At 35.5% G+C, this 23,335-nt stretch overlaps 1 protein-coding gene across 3 annotated transcripts in view; it reads right to left on the bottom strand.

Moving 5' to 3' along the window:
• The window catches only part of BTBD10 (BTB domain containing 10), a 77,373-nt gene that overhangs the window by 48,805 nt on the left and 5,233 nt on the right, over positions 1-23,335 (bottom strand). Inside the window, exons 2-3 of one of the 3 annotated variants that reach the window (XM_077866433.1) lie at positions 11,828-11,956; positions 4,188-4,345 (exon numbers count right to left, since the gene is read on the bottom strand). The exons of 1 other annotated variant lie outside the window; for it this stretch is intronic. In XM_077866433.1, the coding sequence (XP_077722559.1) occupies positions 4,188-4,288 (101 nt within the window). In that variant the 5' untranslated portion in view covers positions 4,289-4,345; positions 11,828-11,956. The remainder of the gene's footprint in view (positions 1-4,187; positions 4,346-11,827; positions 11,957-23,335) is intronic. One more of the 3 variants, XM_077866432.1, reaches the window with a different exon arrangement.

Genomic DNA, 23,335 nt, shown 5'->3' with positions numbered 1-23,335 from the left:
ATATTGTACTTAAGAATCCACTCAAGAACTGTTTTTTAAAGCAACCAAACTTTTCTATTTCTAAACTATTGCTGGAACTACCAAGTGACTTAAAAAGGAAACTGTAAAGCCCAATCTTCACGCAGTCTCAGAAGAAAGGAGCATGCGTACTTGTATGTGGGAATGAAACCTTGCGGCAAAGTCTGATATTGAATGTATGATGCATTTATCTTTAGTAACCTGAGCAGACTGCAGATCTGAGTTTTAAATAATTGTATTCAACCCAATTCAAGTATTCAAGAGCTTTTAAGCATATTGTCAATCTAGCCATTGTAATGTCACTTGTACAGAAAATGTGCTTTCTTTTTCCTTTTTAAATATCAAAAACTCTTATAATTTAAAGAAAGTTGTTTCAATTCAGACCAAACACACTTCAACTGAAATACTTAACCTCTCAGCAAGCTACAAACTTCTCCATACAAGTATTAACTATAGAACTACTCAGAAAGAAAGTTCAGTAATTTTTTAACTAATTTATTTGTATGCACTTGCTTAAACCACAGGCACCCTGAAGTCCATCTTTGTTGAGATTAGCTTGTCTTGTCTTTTATATACATACCAAATTTACATTAAAAAAAAATTCAGAAAAGAAAGTACCTTAAAGTTTATTAGATGGAAATGAACTCATAAGGCAATACCCACCAAGCCCTCAAATCTCAACAGTAAGCACACATATATAGTAATTATTATTATTACTTTTAGAATTCAAGAAATTTATTTTTATCCCTGAAGGTAAGGAAAAGTACAAGAAAAAAATTAAAAACCTGGAAAATGCAGGCAATTCCCAAATATTAATAAAGCAAAATATAAATTTACATAACAATTTTCAAAAATTATGCACAAAAACTGAGTCAATAAAGTATGCTTATTTCTTAACTGCTAAAGATTAAATGTATCCCCCAAAACTCAAATATTGAAATGTATTCCTCCAATGTAATAGTATTTGAAAGTGAGGAGGTAATTAGGTCTTGAGGGCAAAGCCTTCATAAATTGGATTAATACTTTATAAAAAAGACCCCAGAGAGATCCCTAATCCCTTCCACCATGTGAAAACACAGCAAAAAGACAGTCATCTGAACCAGGAAGCGAGTCCTTTCCAGATATCAAATGTGTCAGAACCCTGAACTTGGGACTTTCTAGCCTCCAGAACCATATGAAATAAATTTGTTTATAAGCTGCCCAATCCATGGTATTCTGTTATAGCAGCCAAAACAGATGGAGACATTTTCTTTTTATAAACTTAAATCCCCAACTCTGTTTGAGGTGGCAATGTGCCCACCTACATTTCTTAGCCTCTATGATCCAGAGAAGACCATATAACATAGTTCTAGCCAATGATTTATAAGCAGATGCCTGCTGGAAATTTCTGAGAAATTTAATTCCCTAATATAAATGAAACCCCTTTCTTAATGTCCCTTCTCCCTTCTACCTTTCCTCTCTGGAAGGTAGACATGATGCCTGGAGCTATAGTAAGCCATCTTGTGATCACAAGAGAAAGCCAAGAAAATCAGAGATTTTTTTGATACTAACATCTTTAAGCCACTAAATCCACATCAGGCATTCATTGCCGATCTGTGAATTTACATACAAGAAAAATAAACCTCTAACTTAAGCCAGTGTTTAATCTGGCCTTCTACTGCTCAAATAGCCCTAAATAAAATACACAAGATAAAAAAAAAAAATAAAAAATAAAGGATGAGAGAAGGGTAGAAGCACAGATAAAACACAACTGGCCAAGAGTTGATATAACTTGAAGCTGAGAGATAGGTACAGAGAGGTTTATTATACCTGTTTTCTCTACTTTATATGTATTTAAAATGTACCATAAGTTACTGAAAATCTTAACAAAAAGAATGAGAAACTTGTTTATAAATTTTAGGTTTGCCATTGAGAAGTTGGATGGTCTTGGGCAAATTTATTAACCTCAATTTTTTTTTTTCATTTGTCAATGGGACTCTAATACTATTCATAGACCTCCACCTTCAAATCTAGTCAAAGTTATCTCCAGTCCCTGGCAGGAATACCTGTCATCTATCTAATCATTCAAGGATTAGGTTCAAGTTTCATTTTCATCTACTCAAGTTGATACTGATTCCTTCTTTGAACTCTAATTTTACTACAACTCACTACCAGTTTGGTGCCCTGCTGTCCTCTAATTGTTCCCTATGTGGTATTAAAGCATTCCATGATGGTACACCAACAAATTTCTGAATCTCTCCTAAAATGAGTGCAGTACCTCAACAATACTTGTTAATTGTTAGTTTTTAAAACTTCCCAATTATTTTAATATCAACTTAAAAAAAACTTTTGGAGGGCAAATTGTAAATATTTTTAAAGTATCATCAGTGCATAAGAACAAGAGGTCTCTAAAAATAAGCTATTTTCCCTTAGGCAGAATTTCCATCAATGAGGTTAAAATAAGCTCAAAGGATTTCACGGTCTTTACACTAAAAACAAATAATGTATTGATATTTATTTTCTATTTCTCTTTAATATTTTTTACTTAACCAATATTGCTGCAGTCTACCTAAGGAGAGCACCAAAAAGTTACTGATGCTATAAATATCAGAAGAGCTATGTTTGTTATTTTTGAAATAAGAGGAATGAAAAAGTACTATTAGTTTTTATAAATTTTCTTCATTGTATGCATTTACCATTTATAAAGCAAACAACAGCTTATTTTCACTTTGTCATCCCTTCATATGTAATGCAGTACTTTACGTTAGCAGAAAAGTATTAAGAACTAGGAAGAATAGGGATCCCTGGGTGGCGCAGCGGTTTAGCGCCTGCCTTTGGCCCAGGGCGCGATCCTGGAGACCCGGGATCGAATCCCACGTCGGGCTCCCGGTGCATGGAGCCTGCTTCTCCCTCTGCCTATGTCTCTGCCCCTCTCTCTCTCTCTCTCTCTCTCTCTCTGTGACTATCATAAATAAATAAAATTAAAAAAAAAAAAAAAGAACTAGGAAGAATAACATAAACAGTTCATCTGGAAAACTGCATACAACATAGCAGATAAAATTATCCTACACTTACACAGATAAAATTCTTTAATCTCAAAGACAAATTATCCATATAATAAAGCAGGATGGAAAAAAAGTACTAGAGCACCAGCTGAAGCACACATACATACCCACACACCCAAAAAATGAAATAAACCAAAACCACTCATACCATTGGTGTGCACTTATAAATTAATACATCAACTTAAGTTTTTCCTCACCACATTAAAATTCCACAATAAAGATAGACATCTTGTCAGGAGATTTAAAAGGTACCAGTTAATCATATTTTCTAGGTATGGTATACAGTTTAAAAGTACCTGAAAAAGTACTTTATTTCTTTAAAATTACAAAAAGGATTTCAGTACCACATGTTTTTATTTTTTTAAGAAAAATGGTAACAGTTATCAATGAATAGGAGAATTTTACATTCAAGTGAGTTAAATGTTTGATAATATCCCCTAAGTAAATATTTATAAAGTACAACGCTCTATGAAAACATGCTTACATACCTGTAGTATGTGAGGTTTATGAGCTGTCAATTAACACCTTAAAATATTAAATCATAAAGTGTCCTAAATGAGGGTTTCTTCATTAAGTCACACAGTACAAAATGAAAGCTTTACATACAATATAAAAATGGGCAGAAATGTTTTAGACTAATTTCATTTAATGCATCGAACTTTAAATGAACCAGAAGAGTCACTGCAAAAAGACTGATTTTCCCTTTAGTATCAAGATGACAACACAGTATGACATAGCTTATAAAGTACTATGTATAATCTATACACACAATGTACTTAGAACACAAAATAAATTCCGATTAGAGAGTTTTAAATACAAAGAACTAATCTGTCTTGCCAGAGTTCAGAGTCAAATTAATTATAGCATTTATTACTAAGGTTGACGAAGGAGATTTTAACATTACTGAGGAACAAACAAAAATTCAAATAAATACAGATATAAGAAGATTAAAAAAGAAGAAATGTTTCTGTAAAAGTTTTTTTAAGGAGAAATGCAAATATTCATTATTTTTTGTAAACCAGCCCCCATCCTGACAGGACTTGCCACAACCAGATGCAGTTTGATTCTTTATAAAAGTCCATTTTATCAGAGCTTTGATATATGAAATACATATTTTCTACCTACCTTGAATGTTTATAAAGTTTACGAGGTCTACTATGCAATTTCCGATCCCAATTCTCTGGATCACTGGAGTTACTGTCATAAGGATGAGGCCGTCCTGCCATCCCACTTCAAGCTTCCTCACACTACTGCTCTGAAAGCACATATGTAGCACCCATAACCTACATAAAAGAGTAGTGTTGACCTTTAAATCTATTCCACGCAGAATAAAATAGTCAAGAATTTTACATACTTTCTGAGTTACTGTGACATATTTTTAAAGTGATGAACAGGATTATAAAATACTAGACGTACAAAATGCCACAAATGAGATTAATATAAACACCAGAAGTCTTTTTAGGTACTTTTCATTTGACTCTCCTATTAAATCTGCAACCCCCTATGTAACAGTTTAATAGTATGCTATTTACATTTAATAAATATTCTTAATTGCCATCTGGATACCTGTTTCCAAATACTAATATCAAACCAAAAAAGGCAAAACAATTCCAGAGAATTATTATTTCAGACAGAATTTCACCTGCAATACATTTCTTAATTACTTAAAGTTTTAAGAGGCTTAATAAAGTATCTAGTATAATCAAATAATAAAGTTGTTATTTCTGTAACCAAGTTAAAAGACCCTGAATAGAAACTTAGTGTGGGCTCAAAAATAAAAGAATGTAACATCATGTTTCCTTACATTGTAGTCACCACAAAAATATTGTATTGATAGGATTCATATATTTCATGCCTTGTCCTATGAGACTTGTGACTGTTATTTCTACTACTCTCTTAAAATTATAAGAAAACTAACTTAACAATAGCTTTACAGAATACCTGAACTAAGTATTTTGAAGTATATTTCACTATCCAATTTAATCTTCACAATCATTTTATAATCCCCATAACAGAAAACAATCTGAGTAGTTCGGTTACTTTGCAAAAGGTTACAATGTTGGTAAATGGCAGGATTATAAAGAACAATGAGAATATATAATATAAAATGAAGTGTTGATCTTGAAAAATGCTCAGGCTGGAATATTTTATTTGGAAACAGTAGGTCAAATTTGACTTTTAGAGACTGCAAATACCAAAAGAAAAACCGAATAAGGTGAAACAATTAGAACAAAGTTCTATAATTTGGACCAGGGCCCAGGTTTCCTGACCCATTCCTGTATGCTTTCTATAGACTTTTCCAAAAGCATTCGATAGAGGGAAAGGAGGAGTTGTGCATAAAAGTCAAAAGGAATCCAGAACTGGGAAAATACTGTATCTTACTGAGTTTCATAAAAAAATTCCAGTAAGATTTCACAAAAAATGCTGAAGGTAAACTTATTAAAACTGTGAGTCTATCTCAGAGCTCAAAGAAAATAAATACTCCCATAAAAAATAAAAAGTAAAATAAAAATAAAAAGTAAAATATTTCCATTTTAGAGAAATGCTATAATTTTCTTCATGGTTAATTAGTAATTTCTTTCCAAAAACAATTGAAAACCTTCAATAAGTGAGCACTTTAATAAATATGTAGGCAAATCAATGATCTATCAAAATAACAGAAAAGGGAGTACCTGACTGGATTAATTGGAAGAGTATGAGACTCTTGATCTTGGGGTCATGAGTTCGAGCCGCACACTGGGTATAGAGATTACTTAAGTAAACTTAAAAAAAAATAATAGAAAGGGGAAGGGGGAAAATTGTAAAATGGCTAATTCAAATTGCTCAGTAAATGCCAGTTTATTTGCTGAATGCTCCTGGAAAAGGAGACCTGTTTAAGGATCACCAAGTAATAAAAAAAAAAAAAAAAAAATTCAATCAGATATCAGATGAACATAAAAACTATAAAATTACTTTGAAAACAAAAAAATCTCAATGTCACTTCAGTTTTTAATTATAAAAATAAAAATGTACTTACTAAAAAAGAAATTATTTAAAACTTCAACTTGATATTATATCTAGTTATGTGTACTGAAGAGATGAGGCAAAGGAGAAGGATGAGAACGAACAAATAGGAAATAAAGAAGTAGAAAAAAGTGGTCAAAAAAAAAGTGGTCACAGTGCAAGTGAGACACAAAAGGTAAAAAGAGTATTAAGAAAAATTGATATAAAGTTAAAAAAGATATAGAGAGGCTTAGTAGGTTGTGTAGGATAGATTTAGAGCATTTTTTTCTTTATGTCATCCAGCAAGCTATTCCAGGCATTAATATTTCTTTACAAGAGCATTTTATCTCCTCCTAACCCTTAACTAAAAGACATACCCCTCTGAATATCCAAAGATGTCCACTGAAAGAAGAAGGATCCTAAACCATAGGAGGAAGTGACTACAAAAATACAATCACAAAAAAAATGCATAAGGTAAATTCAGATCCACATTTTCCAGCATTTTATAATGGGTAGCATGTATCTAGCAGAACGGAAATATCAATATGTCTTACTAATCAATCCTAATAAGCATGTATTTTACAGCTAGACACAAGAAAGTAAAGACTTTCAGATGAAAGCTATTAAAAAGGTCAACTGGAAAATCATATTTACAATTGTCAATAAAACTTGGGTATCACCATGTGAAAGATTTCTCCCCAGTCCTTACTCCCAATAGTCAGGGCTACAAACATGCTAAAAACAAGTGAAATTCAAGTTGAGTTATCTAGAAAAAAAATGTCTGTGTTTGCCTATATGTGCTCCTGTAGTTTCAAATGTTATCAATAAGCTACAGATAAAACTACAAATAGATAAAAGGCAAACGACACACACTATATACTATTTTGAAATGTCCAATAATCTTTCTTAATCTCTGCACCATAGTTGGTGACATTTTCTTTCATTCATTCATTCATTCATTCAAGCACTTATGGAACACCAAATACAATACACTGAGCTATTTATAAGATGCTAAAGCAAGTTGGGCATTGTCCTGTGCTCCAAAACTCACCTTATTAAGGGAAAAAAGCCTCAGTTAAAGGCTCCATATACCATTTACTCCTGTGTCTCTCTCCTACCTACATAGTTCTTGCACTATTACCCCAACTCTTCATGTCTATCAAAGCTTGGGTGTTCTTTAGGATTTGTCATTTGCTGGGTCCAGGGAGACAGCAGACAAAAAAACACCATGAGGACCAAACCTTTGATAACACTGGGTTTTATATACTACCTATACTGTTTTTATTATCTCTGAGTTCTTCAATATCTCAAATTCAACAATGCCAGGCTCTATCTTGGCCTTCCATATCAGCTAGGGTCATCTCTACTACATCAGGAACCCTGAAGTCATCCTTGACTCCTCATTTCCCAACATCGTCTACTTCAAAACTTTGTTTTGATTCCTCTTCTCCCTTTTTATTGGTAAGGCTGCTGCCTTCATTAAAACCTTAACATCTATCTGGTTGACCTCTATACCAAACCAATCAGTCCATACTTTCTCCACCTTAATCAAAATTATCTTTCTAAAAAGGTGTAATGGCTCTCCGCTTCCTGATCTAAACTCCTTACCATGAAAAGTCCCTTTAAAATATGACTCTTGGGGTGCCTGAGTGGCTCAGTCGGTTGAGCTTGGTCTTGACCCTTCAGCTTGGGTCATGATCCTGCGGCCCTGTGTTGGGCTCACTGCTCAGTAGGAAGTCTGCTTCTCCCTTTCCCTCTGCCACTCTCCCTGTTTGTGTGTGTGTGCTCATGCACTCTCTCTTTCTCAAATAAATAAATAATCTTAAAAAAATAACATGTGATTCTTGGCTCCCCAATGTCTAATTCATATAAGGCACACTAACTGTACAGATCTTGTAATCAAAAAAAAAAAAAAAAAGATAATTACTGGACTACTGGAAACAAAGTTCTTAGAAAATAGGTTACAGTTCATTGCTATTTTGAGGCATGACAAAAATAATCCAAATTATAAATAATTTAGAAATAATCTGTAGAGGCTGGAACAACTGGGCCTATTGGCTACGGACATGCATTCAGGAGACTGCCAAAAGTCAGCCAGGAAAAAGGCAATTGATTACTTCTATTTTCTTGGATATTACCATCTAAAAAGGGGTGGGTTGGGGAACAGAATCTTCAGGACTACAATAAATAAAGAGGTGGCTCTTGGGATACTATTTCCAGATAGTATTAATTAATGGCAACCATCCATAGAAGAGTTTAAAAAAAAAAAAAAGGATAGTACATGGAAACTATATATTCTGTCTTTACTATGTATCAACGAGTTAGGAAGTTTAATTTTCTCCTATTTAAAGGTCGCAACAACCTGATACAGTCCTGTTGCATGCCTCTAACAGAAAGCCCATGTTCTTTCCAATGTACCAACCTAGGTACACAGAAATTCATACGTTTGTTCCTATTGCCAGCACATTTTTTTTTTTTTAATTTTAGCCATCTTGTGGCTTTATCCATCCTATTGAGATCTCACTCTAAATAAGGTCATTATATGAGAACTTTTCTAATGTGAAATTGTTTTTCTCTCTCAAACTTTGCAAACAAAGTAATTCAAGTGTGGTGATTACTAACTAGAGAGAAGACCTGATAAGTAAGAGGGAAAACAATGAACAAAATCACATAGTGATGCCAGGGCTAGGAGTCAAGGACTGCTTCAGCTGCACAGAAAGCCAAATATCCAGAAGATATTTTAACTACATCAAGAAGTGGAGAGGCTGGAGAAAGTGAATACTGCTACAGATGATTGTGAAAGAAAAACAAGAGGTGGAAGCAACTTTTGAAAAGAAACCACCTGCAAAGGCAGCCAAGTGAAATGATCATGTGAGCCCCTTGCAGATAACAACATTTATATCTGGATAAAATATTTTTTAAACTACTGTTTAAAAGCACTGGCACGGAACACCTGGGTGGCTCAGTGGTTGAGCGTCTGCCTTTGGCTCAGAGCGTGATCCTGGAGTCCTGGGGTCGAGTCCCAGATCAGGCTCCTTGCATGGAGCCTGCTTCTCCCTCTGCCTGTGTCTCTGCCTCTCTCTCCATGTCTCAAATAAATAAATAAATAAATAAATTCTAAAAATAAAAATAAAAAAATAATAAAAGCACTGGCAAATGTCTTAAAGCACAAAGCAGTGGAAGAGTGTATTCTGAAAGGGAATTGAATTGTGAGTTCAGATGGAAGTTTTTATGCTGAGTGCCCTCCCATCCTCTACAAATATGGTGAAGGAAACCAGAGAGCCATATAGCTCAAACTAGTAGAGAAAAGACTTCAGAGCTGGAAGTGCAGCTGGAAATTTAAGTCATACATACTGGGAATGAAAGAACCGCACAGAGGTATTGACCCAAAATCTCCACATAAGGTCTGCTTAGCTAAATTACACATGTAAGAAAGGGAGACCCCAGGTAGCCTCTGCAGAAGACTACAGAGGAATTTACCCTTGAAAGCTACAGGGCATAAGATCTAGGAGTTTGATGCTTTCTAAACTGAGTACATTCCCCAATCATACACAGCCCTAGCAGCAGCAGAAGTCTTACTGGCTTCAGGTGTCAGAGGACAGAAACCACCAGAGACGGAGGAGCTAGTAATTAAGAGGGAACACCCAGAAGTGGAGGAACCACAGAGAGGGTGAGCTCCAAAATCTGAATGTAATGTCAGCCCAAATATTTGGCTAACCACCAAATTACACAGGAGGGGGAAAACTCTCCTCCACCCACTCCCCAAGAGACTAAACTAAAAAATAAGGAGCTGGAAGAAGAACTGAGCACAGACTTCAGTGGGTACACACTGCTTGGGAAACAATGTTTGCAGACTGAGACCAGGCAAGTTAATGGACCACTAGAACAATAACAACAACAAAAAACAATGAATGCTCATAAGAGCATTACAATGCCCTGGTTTCAAAAAAAAAAAAAAAAAACTATGAGATACAGGGACACCTGGGTGGTTCAGTGGTTAAGTGTCCCAGGCTCCTGGGATTGAATGCCACATCAGGTTCCCTTGGCACTCTGCCTATGTCTCTGCCTCTGAGTCTCTTATGAATAAATAAAATCTTAAAAAAAAAATTTATGATATGCAAAAAAAAAAAAAAAAGTAAAAAGGCAATCAATAGAAAGTGACTCCAAATAGGCCCAGATGTAGATTTAGCAAATGATGACTTCACATATTATATGTAAGCAATTAAGGGAATATATTCAAAGAACTAAAATAAGAAGGTGGTTTTAATGAGTAACAGAAAGGGAATCTCAATAGAAAGGTGAAAACTATCAAAAAATGAAAAAATTCAGCTCTAGCTGAAAAGGACAATAACTTAAATGAAAACTTCAATTAAATGGGCACAACAGCAGACAAAATGAGAAAATAAAAAAGAAAACTTGAAAATAAGTTAGTAGAAATTATCCAACCCAAAGAATACAGAGAAATAAAGACTGAGGAACAAGTGAACGTATCTTTAGACACAAAAAAGGACAGCATAATTGAAGTTACTACTGATACATTCAACAAAATGGAATTTCAAAAGCGTTATGGTAAGCTAAAGAAGCCAGACTCAAAGGTCGCTTACAGATAATTCCATTTCCATAACATTCTCAGGGATATAGAAGCAGAATAGCCAGGGGTCCAGGGATTAGGGCTTGGGGAACTACACAGGGATAGCACAAGGTAAACTGGGGTGGGGGGGGGGGGGGATGGAACTATTCTATACCTGGATTACAGTGGTGGTAGTTATGCAATTGCATGCCTTTGTCAAAATTTGTAAGACCTGGGGGCACCTTGAGTGGTTTAGTTGGTTAAGCATCTGACTCTTGATACCAAGTCAGGTCTTGATCTCAGGGTTGTGAGTTTAAAAAAAAAAAAAAAAAAAAAAAAAAAAAACATAAGACCTATAAATCAACCAGAAAGAGAATTCTATTGGATTAAATTTACAATGAAATTTAAAAAGAAAAAAAAATCAGTTGAGATATTTATTAATACTTAACAATTATCAAATTGGCATGACTTTTTTTTAAGATTTATGTATTTGAGAGAAAGAGTGAGAGCAAGCAGGGGGAGGGGCAGGAGAGGGAGAAGCAGACTCCCCTGCTGAGCAGGGAATCAGACAGAGGGACTCCATCCCAGGACAGAGGAATCACGACCTGACCCAAAGCAGCCGCTTAATTGACAAAGCAACCCAGCTGCCCCCACCACCAGCATGACATATTTAAACCAATTTTTAATCAAAAAATGTAAGTCAGGGTGCCTGGAAGGCTCAGTTGGTTAAGTGTCTGCCTTCAGCTCAGGTGGTGATCCCAGAATCCTGGGATGGAGCCCAGCATCAGGCTCCCTGCTCAGCCTGGAGTCTGCTTCTCCCTGCTCCTGCTTGCATGCTCTCTCTCTCCTCTCTACTAAAGATAGATAAAATCTGTAAAACAAAGAAAAACCTGAATCCTATTGCCTCCATTACCATTGCAAGGATACTTAATAGCTATCTTCCCACAGCCATAAGTACACATAAACTTTTGAGAATGAAAACCGGTTGGAACTCTTCTACTTCTGTTACAATAGTGACTAAGACAAAAAGGTTTTAGAATCAGATACAACATTGCATGACTTTGTATAAGCTCCAAGCCCTCAATTTCCTTAAATGAGAAGAAAATAACATAATTCTCATTACCATGATCTTATCAATTACCTATAATTGCCAATCAAATTGTTTTTAAAAATTGATGAGTCAGGAAACCTTATATAACATAGTGCCGTCCACCTGGGTGGCTCAGTGGTTGAGCATCTGCCTTCGGCTCAGGGCGTGATCTCAGGATCCAGGATCCAGTCCCATGTCGGGTTTCTTGCAGGAAGTCTGCTTCTCCCTCTGCCTGTGTCTCCACCTCTCTCTCTCTCTCTATGTCTCTCATGAATAAATAAAATCTTTAAAAAAAATAATAACATAGTGCTGGGCACATTGCTTTCTCTAGCAGACTACTAAATGCAAAATTTGTATAATATTTCATGAACTCATTCATGACTTTCTATTTGCCTCTTGAGATCACAGAAGACAATGAGAATTCCTAGATAGTTGCTCAAGATTTACTGAGTACCTATAATGTGCTAGACGGCTGGAATAAAAAGATAAATATGGTATCATTCATGTCCTGGTGCCAAAAAAAAAAAAAAAACCTCAAAACAATCACAGGAGCAGGGGATATATGAATGATTAGGGATAGTATTTCTACACATTTTGAATTTTCTTAATTTCTCCAGGAATTGATCCTTCCTATTCTACTTAATACCAAAAATACCTTAGATGGGGGTACCTAGCATCCATCTCTTGGTTTTAGCTCAGGTCATGATCTCAGGGTTGTGAGATCAAGCCCCTTGTAGGGCTGCAAGTGTGCTTAAGACTCTGTCTCTCCCTCTCCCTTTGCCCCTCTTTCTCTTTTTTCTAATAAGAAAAAAATCCTTAGACTATGCAGGGTCATCAAAGAGCTATGTACTTTGGACACAATTGCTGATAAGTTTTAGAAGCTAAGTCGAAATCTTATGTGATTCCTATAGTGCTTAAATGAAAATAATTATTTCACTGTTAGCTTAAAAGTAAATTTTAATGTATGGAAAAAACAATCATCCTAGTTTCTAACCTCTGCAAAAATTCCTTCGGTTATTTTTATCATGATATTCTTGCCATATCCAAGCTTAAAATTTTTCTCTTTTGGAGAGAAAAACCTCCTTGCTACATAACAAATTACCACAAACCCAATGGCTAAAAAAAAAACAAAAACAAAAAACAAAAAAAAACAATGGCTTACAACACATATATTTTCTCAGTTTCTGTTGGTCAGGAATCTGGCATAGTTTAGCTCGGTCCTCTGCAAGGCCACAATGAAGGTGTCAACCGTGACTAGATCTTCATATGGAGGCTCCACTAGAGAAGGATGCACTTCCAAGTTTACGGAGATTGTAATAATTTACTTCCTCACGGTTGCAGGATGCAAAACTAATTATGGAGATATAGCAAACATGCTAGCAAAATGAAGTTCTATGCAATGTAATTAGGGAACATCTCATTATCTTTAACATATTCTTTTGGTTAAAAGGAAATCACAAATTCTGCTCAGGCACAAGGGCAGATTACACAAAGGAATGAACACCAGCAAGTAGGGATGAGAGGAACTACCTGTATTGTCCAATACATTCTATGTATTACACTAAAACCTTAAGATCTGCTCAACCCTGGTTCTAATAATACATAGCACAATACTAACACAGACATACACACAAAATGCATACATCTCTTTTCTCTCTTTGATTTCACAGATTTGTCACAGCAAAAACCTAGAACCAACCTAAATATTCATCAAAAACAAATTGGTTAAGGACACCCGGGTGGCTCAGTCAGTTAAGTGTTCAACTCTTGGTTTTAGCTCAGCTCATGATCTCATGGGTGGTAATATCGAGCCCAGTGCTCAGAAGGAGGCCTGCTTGCAGATTCTCCCCTCTGCCTCTCCCCACACACTCTCTCCCAGAAAAAAAAAAAAAAAAAAATTAAAGAAAAAAAACTCCAGGACAGCCCCAGTGGCGCAGGCCCGGGGCATGATCCTGGAGACCCTGGATCGAGTCCCATGTCAGGCTCTCTACATGGGGCCTGCTTCTCCCTCTGCCTGTGTCTCTGCCTCTCTCTCTCTCTCTGTCTCTATGAATAAATAAATAAAATCTTTAAAAAAAAGAAAAAAAACTCCAAAAAACTTGGTTAAAAATCTGCACAATATCACGCAATCAGTAAAAATGAGATAGATAATATGCACACTAATAAGGAAAATGTTCCAAGATATAGTTACACTAAAAAGCAAGATACAGATGTGTGTTATGTATTCCAATATTTTTTTTAAAATATATACACAAATGGGACACCTGGCTGGCTTAGTTGGTAGAGCATGCAACTCTTAATCTTGAGGTGTGAGTTCAAGCCCCATGTAGGCCACAGAGCTTACTTTAAAATATAAATAAAATGAGGGATGCCTGGGTGGCTCAGTGGTTGAGCATTTGCCTTCAGCTCAGGGTGTGATCCTGGAGTCCCGGAATCAAGTCCGGCATCGGGCTCCCTGCATGGAGCCTGCTTCTCTCTCTGCCTATGTCTCTGCCCCTTCTGTCTCTCATTAATAAATAAATAAAATCTTTTAAAAAAAATAAATAAAATAAAATAGATATGCAAACGTCCATGTGTGCATATGTTTTTAAAATGGCTATAAATACCACGTAAAACTTATAACTGGTTGCCTCTGCAGAAAGGCCGGAATGAGAGACTTTTCATTGTATTCCTTATACTATTTGAATATAACACATGCTGTCTGCATAATGATAATAATGGAAGCGGGATCTACAATAAAGTATTTGGAAGTAGCACTGTTACAGAAATTTTCTTCCCTATTTAATTTTACTGCTTAAGTGTAGTTTTTTGTTTCTTACTGCTAATGAATACATATTGTAGAAGAGAAAAAAATATATTTTTCCTCTACTGTTCTAAGTTCTCAGCTGGGACCCCTGTAACAAAAGATTAACAGAAGAAAAGCATACAAATTTATTTAATAAGGATTTACATGACCTGGGAACTTTCAGAAGGAAATGAAAACCTCAAGAAATGATTAAACCTGAGTGTTCTTTTTTATTATTTGATGAAGAGTGGAAAGTTGTGGAAAGATGTAACAGGACAAAGAGTATGAGCTGAGTATAACAAACTAAGGGAAACTCAATAGCAAGACTTGTTCCTCAGATTCCTCTCTGTCCCTTCATCTTCAGAGCTAAGGATGCTCCTTCCCTCAGGGTAAAGGGAGGACACCTCTCATGAGGGTTTTTGACCTGCTTCAGAGGCAAGTCAGAAAGTCCATGCTGTATATGCTGATTCTCAAATTCCTTCAGCTTAAAGTATTCAATATGCCAAGGTGCCATATACTCAGGTAGCATGTCCTAAACACCATTATGCATTGGTAGAAGTTTCTTGCTACATGTCTCCCATTAAACTGTAAGATCCTTGAAGACAAGAACAAAGCATGATTCACATTTATGTTCCCACAGCTTAGTATAACTTATATGTAAGCTTTTACAAAATGTTTTAATTAAATTTAAGATGAAAGAAACTGAAAGGCATTTCATTTTAACACAATCCACTAGGAGAGAAGTCCAAATTGTGAAGAAATCCAATTGTGAAGATTGTCTTAAAAAAGAATAGTATCATATAATTATATCCATGTTTTAGTTATGGTAAAGAGCACCAGTTATGTGAACCCCACCCTCAAATGTGCAAAAATTATAGCAATTCAATTTTGAATGCTAATACCTGCTATTAGGAAATATACACTAAGAAAGTGGAGTTAAAAAAGGGAAAGTATAAGAAACATCCTTGAAAACATTTTTAAGGCACCTGAGTGGCTCAGTCAGTTAAGCCTCTGCCTTGGCTCAGGTCATGATGGATCTCAGGGTCCTAGGAACAAGTCCCATATCCGGGTCCTACTCTGGGGAGTTTGCTTCTCCCCCCTCTCTGTGTTCTCCCTGCTTGTGCACTCTCTCTCGCTCTCTAATAAATAAATAAATCTTTAAAAAACTTTTTAAAATATTATCAAATGATCCTTAAATTTCCCCAAAATATTCCTCAAAGCTACCTGTCAATTTCACAGAAGCTCTTTCAATTGTCAAGGCTTGTCGTTTTCTGATTGGCTGAAGTTAAAGTAAGGCAAGTAAATAAAACTGAGAACTTTATTCAGGATATTTTTATACTAGATTATATCTGACAAAATTTTGTGTAACTAGTTCCATGATATCAAGTATAACTGATTTATGTTTTCATTCAAAATCCATTAAGTACTGAGCACATCTTCAGGCATTTTGCTAGAGATAACTCAGAGATTTAATAAGATTGCATGGAATTCTCATTAAAAGTTTAAAGGTACATTATCTATTTAAAGGGCTTCCTTATCTAATCCAACAAAATGTAAGACTTCCAAAGTCGACTCACAATCAGCCCTTGTTTTTATAGAAGTGACCCAGAGATAAAATCTCTGAGGTAACTAACTTTACAATTTTTACAGAATTTCTATTCAAATTTGCTGACTTATTATTCAAGATATTAACACTTTAAGAAATGTTTCATTTGTTTTTCCTCATCTTAAACAGATCAATGTTTGAAAATCTTTCCATATCTTACCCATTTTCTAATTAGCTGCATTACATGGATAGCACTGTAAAGCACTAGATGCTGTTTACTGTACCGAATTCTTAAATTTACTAAAAGACATGATTTTTTTTTTTAATATTCTAAAGAAATCTTAAGTTTTCGTTTTCTGTACCTACGTCCCTTTTTCCTTTTCTTCTCTGACCAAATAATACTGCCTTCAAAACTGGAAACATCTTAATTGAAACAAATCACCTTGGCATAAAATTTAATATAGGCAAATCTCCAGTAAGCTGATGAAGTGCCTAAATCAAAGGAGATTACATTCAACTCCTAAGAACCAGCATCCTTAAACAAAGTCAGACTCTTAAATAATGTTTTCTTTTTTCCTCCCTGACCTCTTTAAACAGAATTTTAATCAATTTTTTTCCTCCGTGAGACTTTTAAAATAAGTTACATATTTTCTTCAAATAAGCTTTAGTTATGTGCTGTTCCATTTTGCCCATTCATTATTCCCATTACTTTCTATTCCTTTCAAATTTTTGCTTGTTTATCTGCCATCAACTCAATAGGCTAGAAAAGGCCCTAAGTATGATTCAAGTTGTAGACTGCAGTGCTATCCAAAAGAACTTTGTATTATAATGAAAATGTTTTATTTCTACACTACTCAAAAAGCAGCCACTAACCATATGTGGCTAAACACCTGGAATATTCTGCAACTGAAGAAATTCCTAATTTTCCATTTTATTTACTCTAAATTTAAAGACCAGTATGTGTCTTATAACTACCATACATGCCAGCACAGTAAGAGGCAAAATTCAGCACCTTCCCCCTGAAAAAAAAAAAAAATGTTATTTTTCCTCTAAATGCTTCACTTTAAGGAATCTAAAATTTGCCTTGAGACAAAATACTTGCACACATACATATACACTATCTGTGTCTTAATATTACAGGTAGTGTTCAACTTTAATAAAGTAAAATTTATTTTCTTATATTCAGAGATTAAGGCTCATTTCAAAAACTAAAAGTCGGTTGTACTGGTATATGAATAGACAAACCAAAAGAACAGGATAAAACATCCAGAAATAGATGGAAATAACAAAACTTAAAAAATACCTTTTACTATATAAAGAACTCTTTAAAAAGAGAAACAAAAAAGACAGATTCTCCCTCCAAAATAGAGGATACACAGAAGACATGGGAAATTCTCACAAAAATAAAGGCAAATAGGGCAGCCCGGGGGGCCCAGTGGTTTAGCGCTGCCTTCAGCCCAGGGCCTGATCCAGGAGACCCGGGATCGAGTCCCACGTCGGGCTCCCTGCATGGAGCCTGCTTCTCCCTCTGCCTGTGTCTCTGCCGCACTCTCTCTCTCTGTGTCTCTCATTAATAAATAAAATCTTTTAAAAAATTTATAAAAAAAATTAAAAATAAATAAAGGCAAATAGCCTTAAACCTATGAAAATATGTTCAATCTACCTCATAAGAGAAATGAAAGAATATACCCCAAATTTTGACCATATATTCTACTGGTGAGACTGGAGAAACAGATATTCTCTGCATTCTCATACACTGCTAATGAAAAACAAAATGATATAACCCCCTTGGAAAGGAATTTTACAATATCTAAATTATACAAATGTTTACCAGCCTCACTTCTAAGAATCTATCCAGAAGATACAACTCCACAAATACTAATCAAAATATTCACAGTAGACTTGTTTGTAATTGCTAAAGACTGAAAACAATCTGAATGTGCATCAACAAAGGCTAAATGAATAAAATGTGGTACATCTACACAATAAAAAAGAAGGGAGGGGCACCTGGGTGGCTCAGTTGGTTAAGCTCTTTATTTTGGCTGAGGTCATGAAATTGAGCCCTGCCTCATTGGTGGTGCCTGCTTAAGATTCTTTCTCTTTCCCTCTCCCTCTGCCGCCCCTGTGCACACTACCTTTAAAAAAAACAAAAAACAATAAGGGAGACCCCATGTATAATTATGGATCAGTATCCAAGATATATTGTTATGTAGGGAAAAAAAAAACAAGAACACGTAATACAGCTTGTTACCTTTTGTGAATAAATTAAATAAATATAAACATATATACATAAATACAAATATACACATATTTGTTTATTTTTGCAAAAAGAATTCTAATAAGATAAATAAGACACTAATAAAAATAGATACCTACAGGAGCAGGATGGAAATGAAGTGAAAGCAATACAGCTGCAACAACACTTTTGAGTATCCATTTTATATAGTTTTGATACTTGAATCATGTATTTATATATTCTAAATAAATACCTAAAAAGCCTATAACTACCATGTTCTAAACTGCACGATTTAGTGTTTCTTTGGTTTTATTTAAATAAACAGTAGATGTACATTATAAATGTAATTGCAGATTTATAGCAATAAGGAGGACTGCCACGTCACTCAAATTCATTCACCTCTTCTTATTTAATACCTCCATCTAGAATAGTAAGTAATGACCAAAACAAATCAAAATGAAGAAAATGGTGAAGCCATCCTCCTTTGGGAAGTTTACCAGACTGGCGGTAGATTAAATACGTTTCAGCATTAAATGAACTCCAAAACATTTAGTGAGATTTTTCTTTTTTTCTTTTTTTTAAAGATTTATTTATTTATTTATTCAGAGACAGCGAGAGAGAGGCAGAGACACAGGCAGAGGGAGAAGCAGGCTCCATGCAGGAAGCCCGACGTGGGACTTGATCCCGGGTCTCCAGGATCACACCCCGGGCTGCAGGCAGCGCTAAACCGCTGCGCCACCCGGGCTGCCCATTTAGTGAGATTTTTAAAGTAGGATTGAGGCACAGGGTCTTCTAGATGCACCTAATTCAGGGAATCTTGAGTAATAAGTTGGAATTTCATATATATTATCTATACTAATCGACATATCAATCCTATAAGACACAAGAGGTAGCTTTTTTAAACAATGAGAAATTGGCTTAAACTTAAAGAGATTATGTTATTTGCCTAATGTCATATAACTAATAAATAAACCAAGACACAGATACGCATCTCTGTAGTCAAAATCAATTTTTTTTCCACCATACTATACTGTCTCTCAAATTTAATACACAACTCATCAAGATGCTATACCAGAAAATAAAAGTGCCGGTTGTAGCATTTCAAATCGATAAGAAATACATAGGTGGATTATAGACAGATTCAAGGTTAGACAGGTTCTACATAAATTAACTGCTTAACTATTTGAGTAGAACATCCCCTCCCGGGATGCCAGGGTGGCAGTGGTTGAGCATCTGCCTTCAGCTCAGGGCCTGATTCTGGAGACCCAGGATGGAGTCCCACATCCGGCTCCCTGCATGTAGCCTGCTTCTCCCTCTGCCTGTGTCTCTGCCTCACTCTGTGTGTCTTTCATGAATAAATAAATAAAATATTTAAAAAAAAAAAAAAAAGAACATCCTCTCCCTCTTCATGTTCTCTCTCCCAAATTCCACATTAAAAATTCCATAGTACAACATAAAACCATAAAAAATAAATTAAATAAATAATTTAGTTAATTAATTAATTAAAAAAATAAAATAAAAAGGACAGCCCAGGTGGCTCAGTGGTTTAGCGCCACCTTTAGCCCAGGGCCTGATTCTGGAGACTGGGGATCAAGTCTCACATCAGACTCCCTGCATGGAGCCTGCTTCTCCCTCGGCCTGTGTCTCTGTCTCTCTCTCTCTCTCTCTCTGCATCTCTCATGAATAAATAAAATCTTAAAACAAAACAAAAATCAAGGAGAAAATTTAAATTTAAGTGAATACTTACCTAGCTCTCAGAGGAAAGAAGGAATTTCTAAGCCTCAAATCAAAGAAAACACCATCAAGCCAAAGACTGCTAGTTTGAGAAACAGGAATGTGCTGCCAGCCAATTTATGCTAATATTCTCAACAAAAACTAGTGAAAATTTCATCAGGGATTAGAATTAGAACTACACACAGGCTTCAAGAAGCATTAGGTTAGGGACACCTGGGTGGCTCAGCAGATGGGTGTCTGCCTTTGGGTCAGGTCACGATACCAGGGTCCTGGGATCGAGTCCTACATTGGGCTCCCCTCAAGCAGCCTGTTTCTCCCTCTGCCTATGTCTCTGCTTCTCTCTGTGCCTCTCATAAATGAATAAATAAAATCTTAAAAAAAAAAAGCATTAGGTTAGACTACATAAAAATTCAAATAACAATGAAAAACTACAAAAAGTTTTATAATACAAATTAAAGAATTAAAACCTTAAATATATAATATTTACATATCCATATTAAAATATGTGAACACTACAAGCAAAGTTCATGGACTAGCAATTTATAAAGAGGATATGAGTGAGTAAAAAAGAGGAAAAGAAAAAATATTCAATCTCACTAGTAATATAAAAAAGCCACGTTAAATCTGAGATGTTTAACCTATCAAATTGTCAAAGGTTTGTTGGTTGGTTTTAATGATAATCAGTGATGGCTGAAGTACAGAGAAAATGGCTACTCAAGTTTGTGGGAATATAAACTATAAAACTCACAGGGTATCATATCACACACAAGAATCCCTACTTTTAAAAATTTTATCCTAACAAATAGTTTATCAGAGCATTTATGATGATAGAAGGAAAGGGAGAGAAAAAAGGAGGAAGGAAATGTTAATTTTTAAATCTATGCATCTATAATTCAAATTTTCTTTTAATAGTCTCAAAATAAAAATTTTAAGTCACTACAAACAGAACGATCCCAATTGTATGTATATGTGTGTGTGTGTGTGTGTGTGTGTGTGTGTGAGAGAGAGAGAGAGACAGAGACAGAGAGAGAAAAAGAGAATGGATGGGGGGTCCAGACAGAGATAAGGGAGGGAGGGGATGGAAGCAATTATCACTGGGCCATGGTATTACAGTGTCATTTTCTTCCTTGCTCTTTGCTAAATATCTCAAATCGCATGCAATGCATTATACTTCTATAGCTGAAAAGAAATTACTCTAAAAAATATACTTTTATAAGTAATTTTCAAACTACTCACTGTAAAACAATTTCAAAACCAACAAGTGTTCAAGACTACTGTTAAATATCATTCACTGATGAATGATAAATGAAAGCAATGATGGAAGACATCACTTTTCTTCTAAAATATGACACTTTCTCCTTTCTTATGTTTTGATTTCAAATAACTTAACAGCTATATACATATACATGTATATAAATAATGCATATATACTGTCATACCAGTATTACATACATACTACATAAATACACAAAACAGAAATGAAAAAGGGATTAAGTAAAAAATATATAAATGGAAGTTCTATTTATTCTTTCAAATGGCACAACAAATAAGTTTTCCATACACTCCCAGAAGTACATATGGCCCATTAAGGAGATGGCTGATATAAACCACTCAGAATCAGGAGACTTACAGATCTGTATTCTAGTCTCAGCTTTCCCCACTACCAGCCAATAACTTCTATTGAAATCAGAAAGAGGGTTAATTTGCTCTTCCAAAAATTAGAGTATTCGTGATTTAAAGTACTTTGAGTATTACGGTTTTAGAACTTCCACTACTTTCTAATAACTCGACATTCTTTTTCAAAGGAGAAACTCAAGCAATTTGGAATACCCCATTAGAAAGAAACAACAGTGCTCCACAGTTACCATCTTACAGGAACTTTTTAAGAAAACTCTAACAAATGAGAACCAAAAGGACAGAGCACGCTGTATTGTTTGCTCTCTAGGTGTAAGGAAAATCAAATTCAATCTTGCATTGCATAAAGCACACTGCCCTGAATGAAATAATTAAGCACTATTTGTACGACCATTCGAGAATTAAGAAAATGATATTTTGTTGCACAATTTTGCACCTGAGATCTCAGATTCAGATTCTGAGGTATCTGAACTTTAAAGCTTACTTTTAAGGTGAGATTTAATGTAGTCCATAAATAAAAACATAGGATAATTTTCTACTCACCTGCTATAGTAGCAACAGTCGTAGAAACAAAAGGGAAATAATACAAATTAATAAAAATAATTTTATATTTAGAATAACAGTATCCCAATAGATTTTTTTTTTTTAAGAGTTTATTTATTTATTCATGAGAGACACAGAGAGAAGCAGAGAGGCAGAGACACAGGCAGAGGGAGAAGCAGATTCCCTGCAGGGAGCCCGATGTGGGACTCAATCCCAGGTCTCCAGGATCACGCCCCGGGCAGAAGGCGGCGCTAAACCACAGAGCCACCCAGGCGTCCCAAGAGGACTTTTAAAGTGTAAAAATCATCTCCCCATTCAATGTATTCTCCCTCCCCTTTTTGCCACTATTCCACTTGGCATTCAAATTACATTGAATACCAGCTATCGGTCAATGGACACCAACAAGAAAAGCAAGAAAAAGAGCTTTCTATCGTTCAGTGTTGACCAGAATAAAGAAAAAGAAAAAAAAAAAAAAACAAACATTAGTAATTCCTAGTGGAAGAGTCATATGGCAAGGCTGTAACAGCCATTGGAACTTGTTTCCCTCCAAGAGATGGCCAGATATACAAGCAAATTTGCCTGAATGATCTGTTTCAAGATCACAGGCTATTTTCTGAGCATAAACACAGAACAAAGTGCTAACAAGTGATATTCACTTTACTATTTACATCGTACATTTACATATTTTATTTCATTCTTAAACTCCTGACATTTGTGCTCTCTCTACATTTTTCATGTGAGGAAACAAAGGCTTATAAAGGTTAAGTAACCTCATAGAGCTAACAACTGGCTTTAAATCCAGGTCTACGGACGCCTGGGTGGCTCAGCGGTTGAGCGTTTGCCTTTAGCCCAGGGCGTAATCCCGGGTCTGGAAATCAAGTCCCCCATCGGGCTCCCTGCATGGAGCCTACTTCTCCTTCTGCCTGTGTCTCTGCCTCTCTGTGACTCTCATGAATAAATAAATAAAAGATTTTGGGATCCCTGGGTGGCGCGGCGGTTTGGCGCCTGCCTTTGGCCCAGGGCGCGATCCTGGAGACCCGGGATCAAATCCCACGTCGGGCTCCTGGTGCATGGAGCCTGCTTCTCCCTCTGCCTGTGTCTCTGCGCCTCTCTCTCTCTCTGTGACTATCATAAATTAAATAAATAAATAAA

Source organism: Canis aureus, chromosome 23 (genome assembly GCF_053574225.1).
Source record: "Canis aureus isolate CA01 chromosome 23, VMU_Caureus_v.1.0, whole genome shotgun sequence".
Classification (NCBI taxonomy): domain Eukaryota; kingdom Metazoa; phylum Chordata; class Mammalia; order Carnivora; family Canidae; genus Canis; species Canis aureus.
Note: the sequence above shows the minus strand (reverse complement) of the source record. Positions and strands in the feature narration are given on the sequence as shown.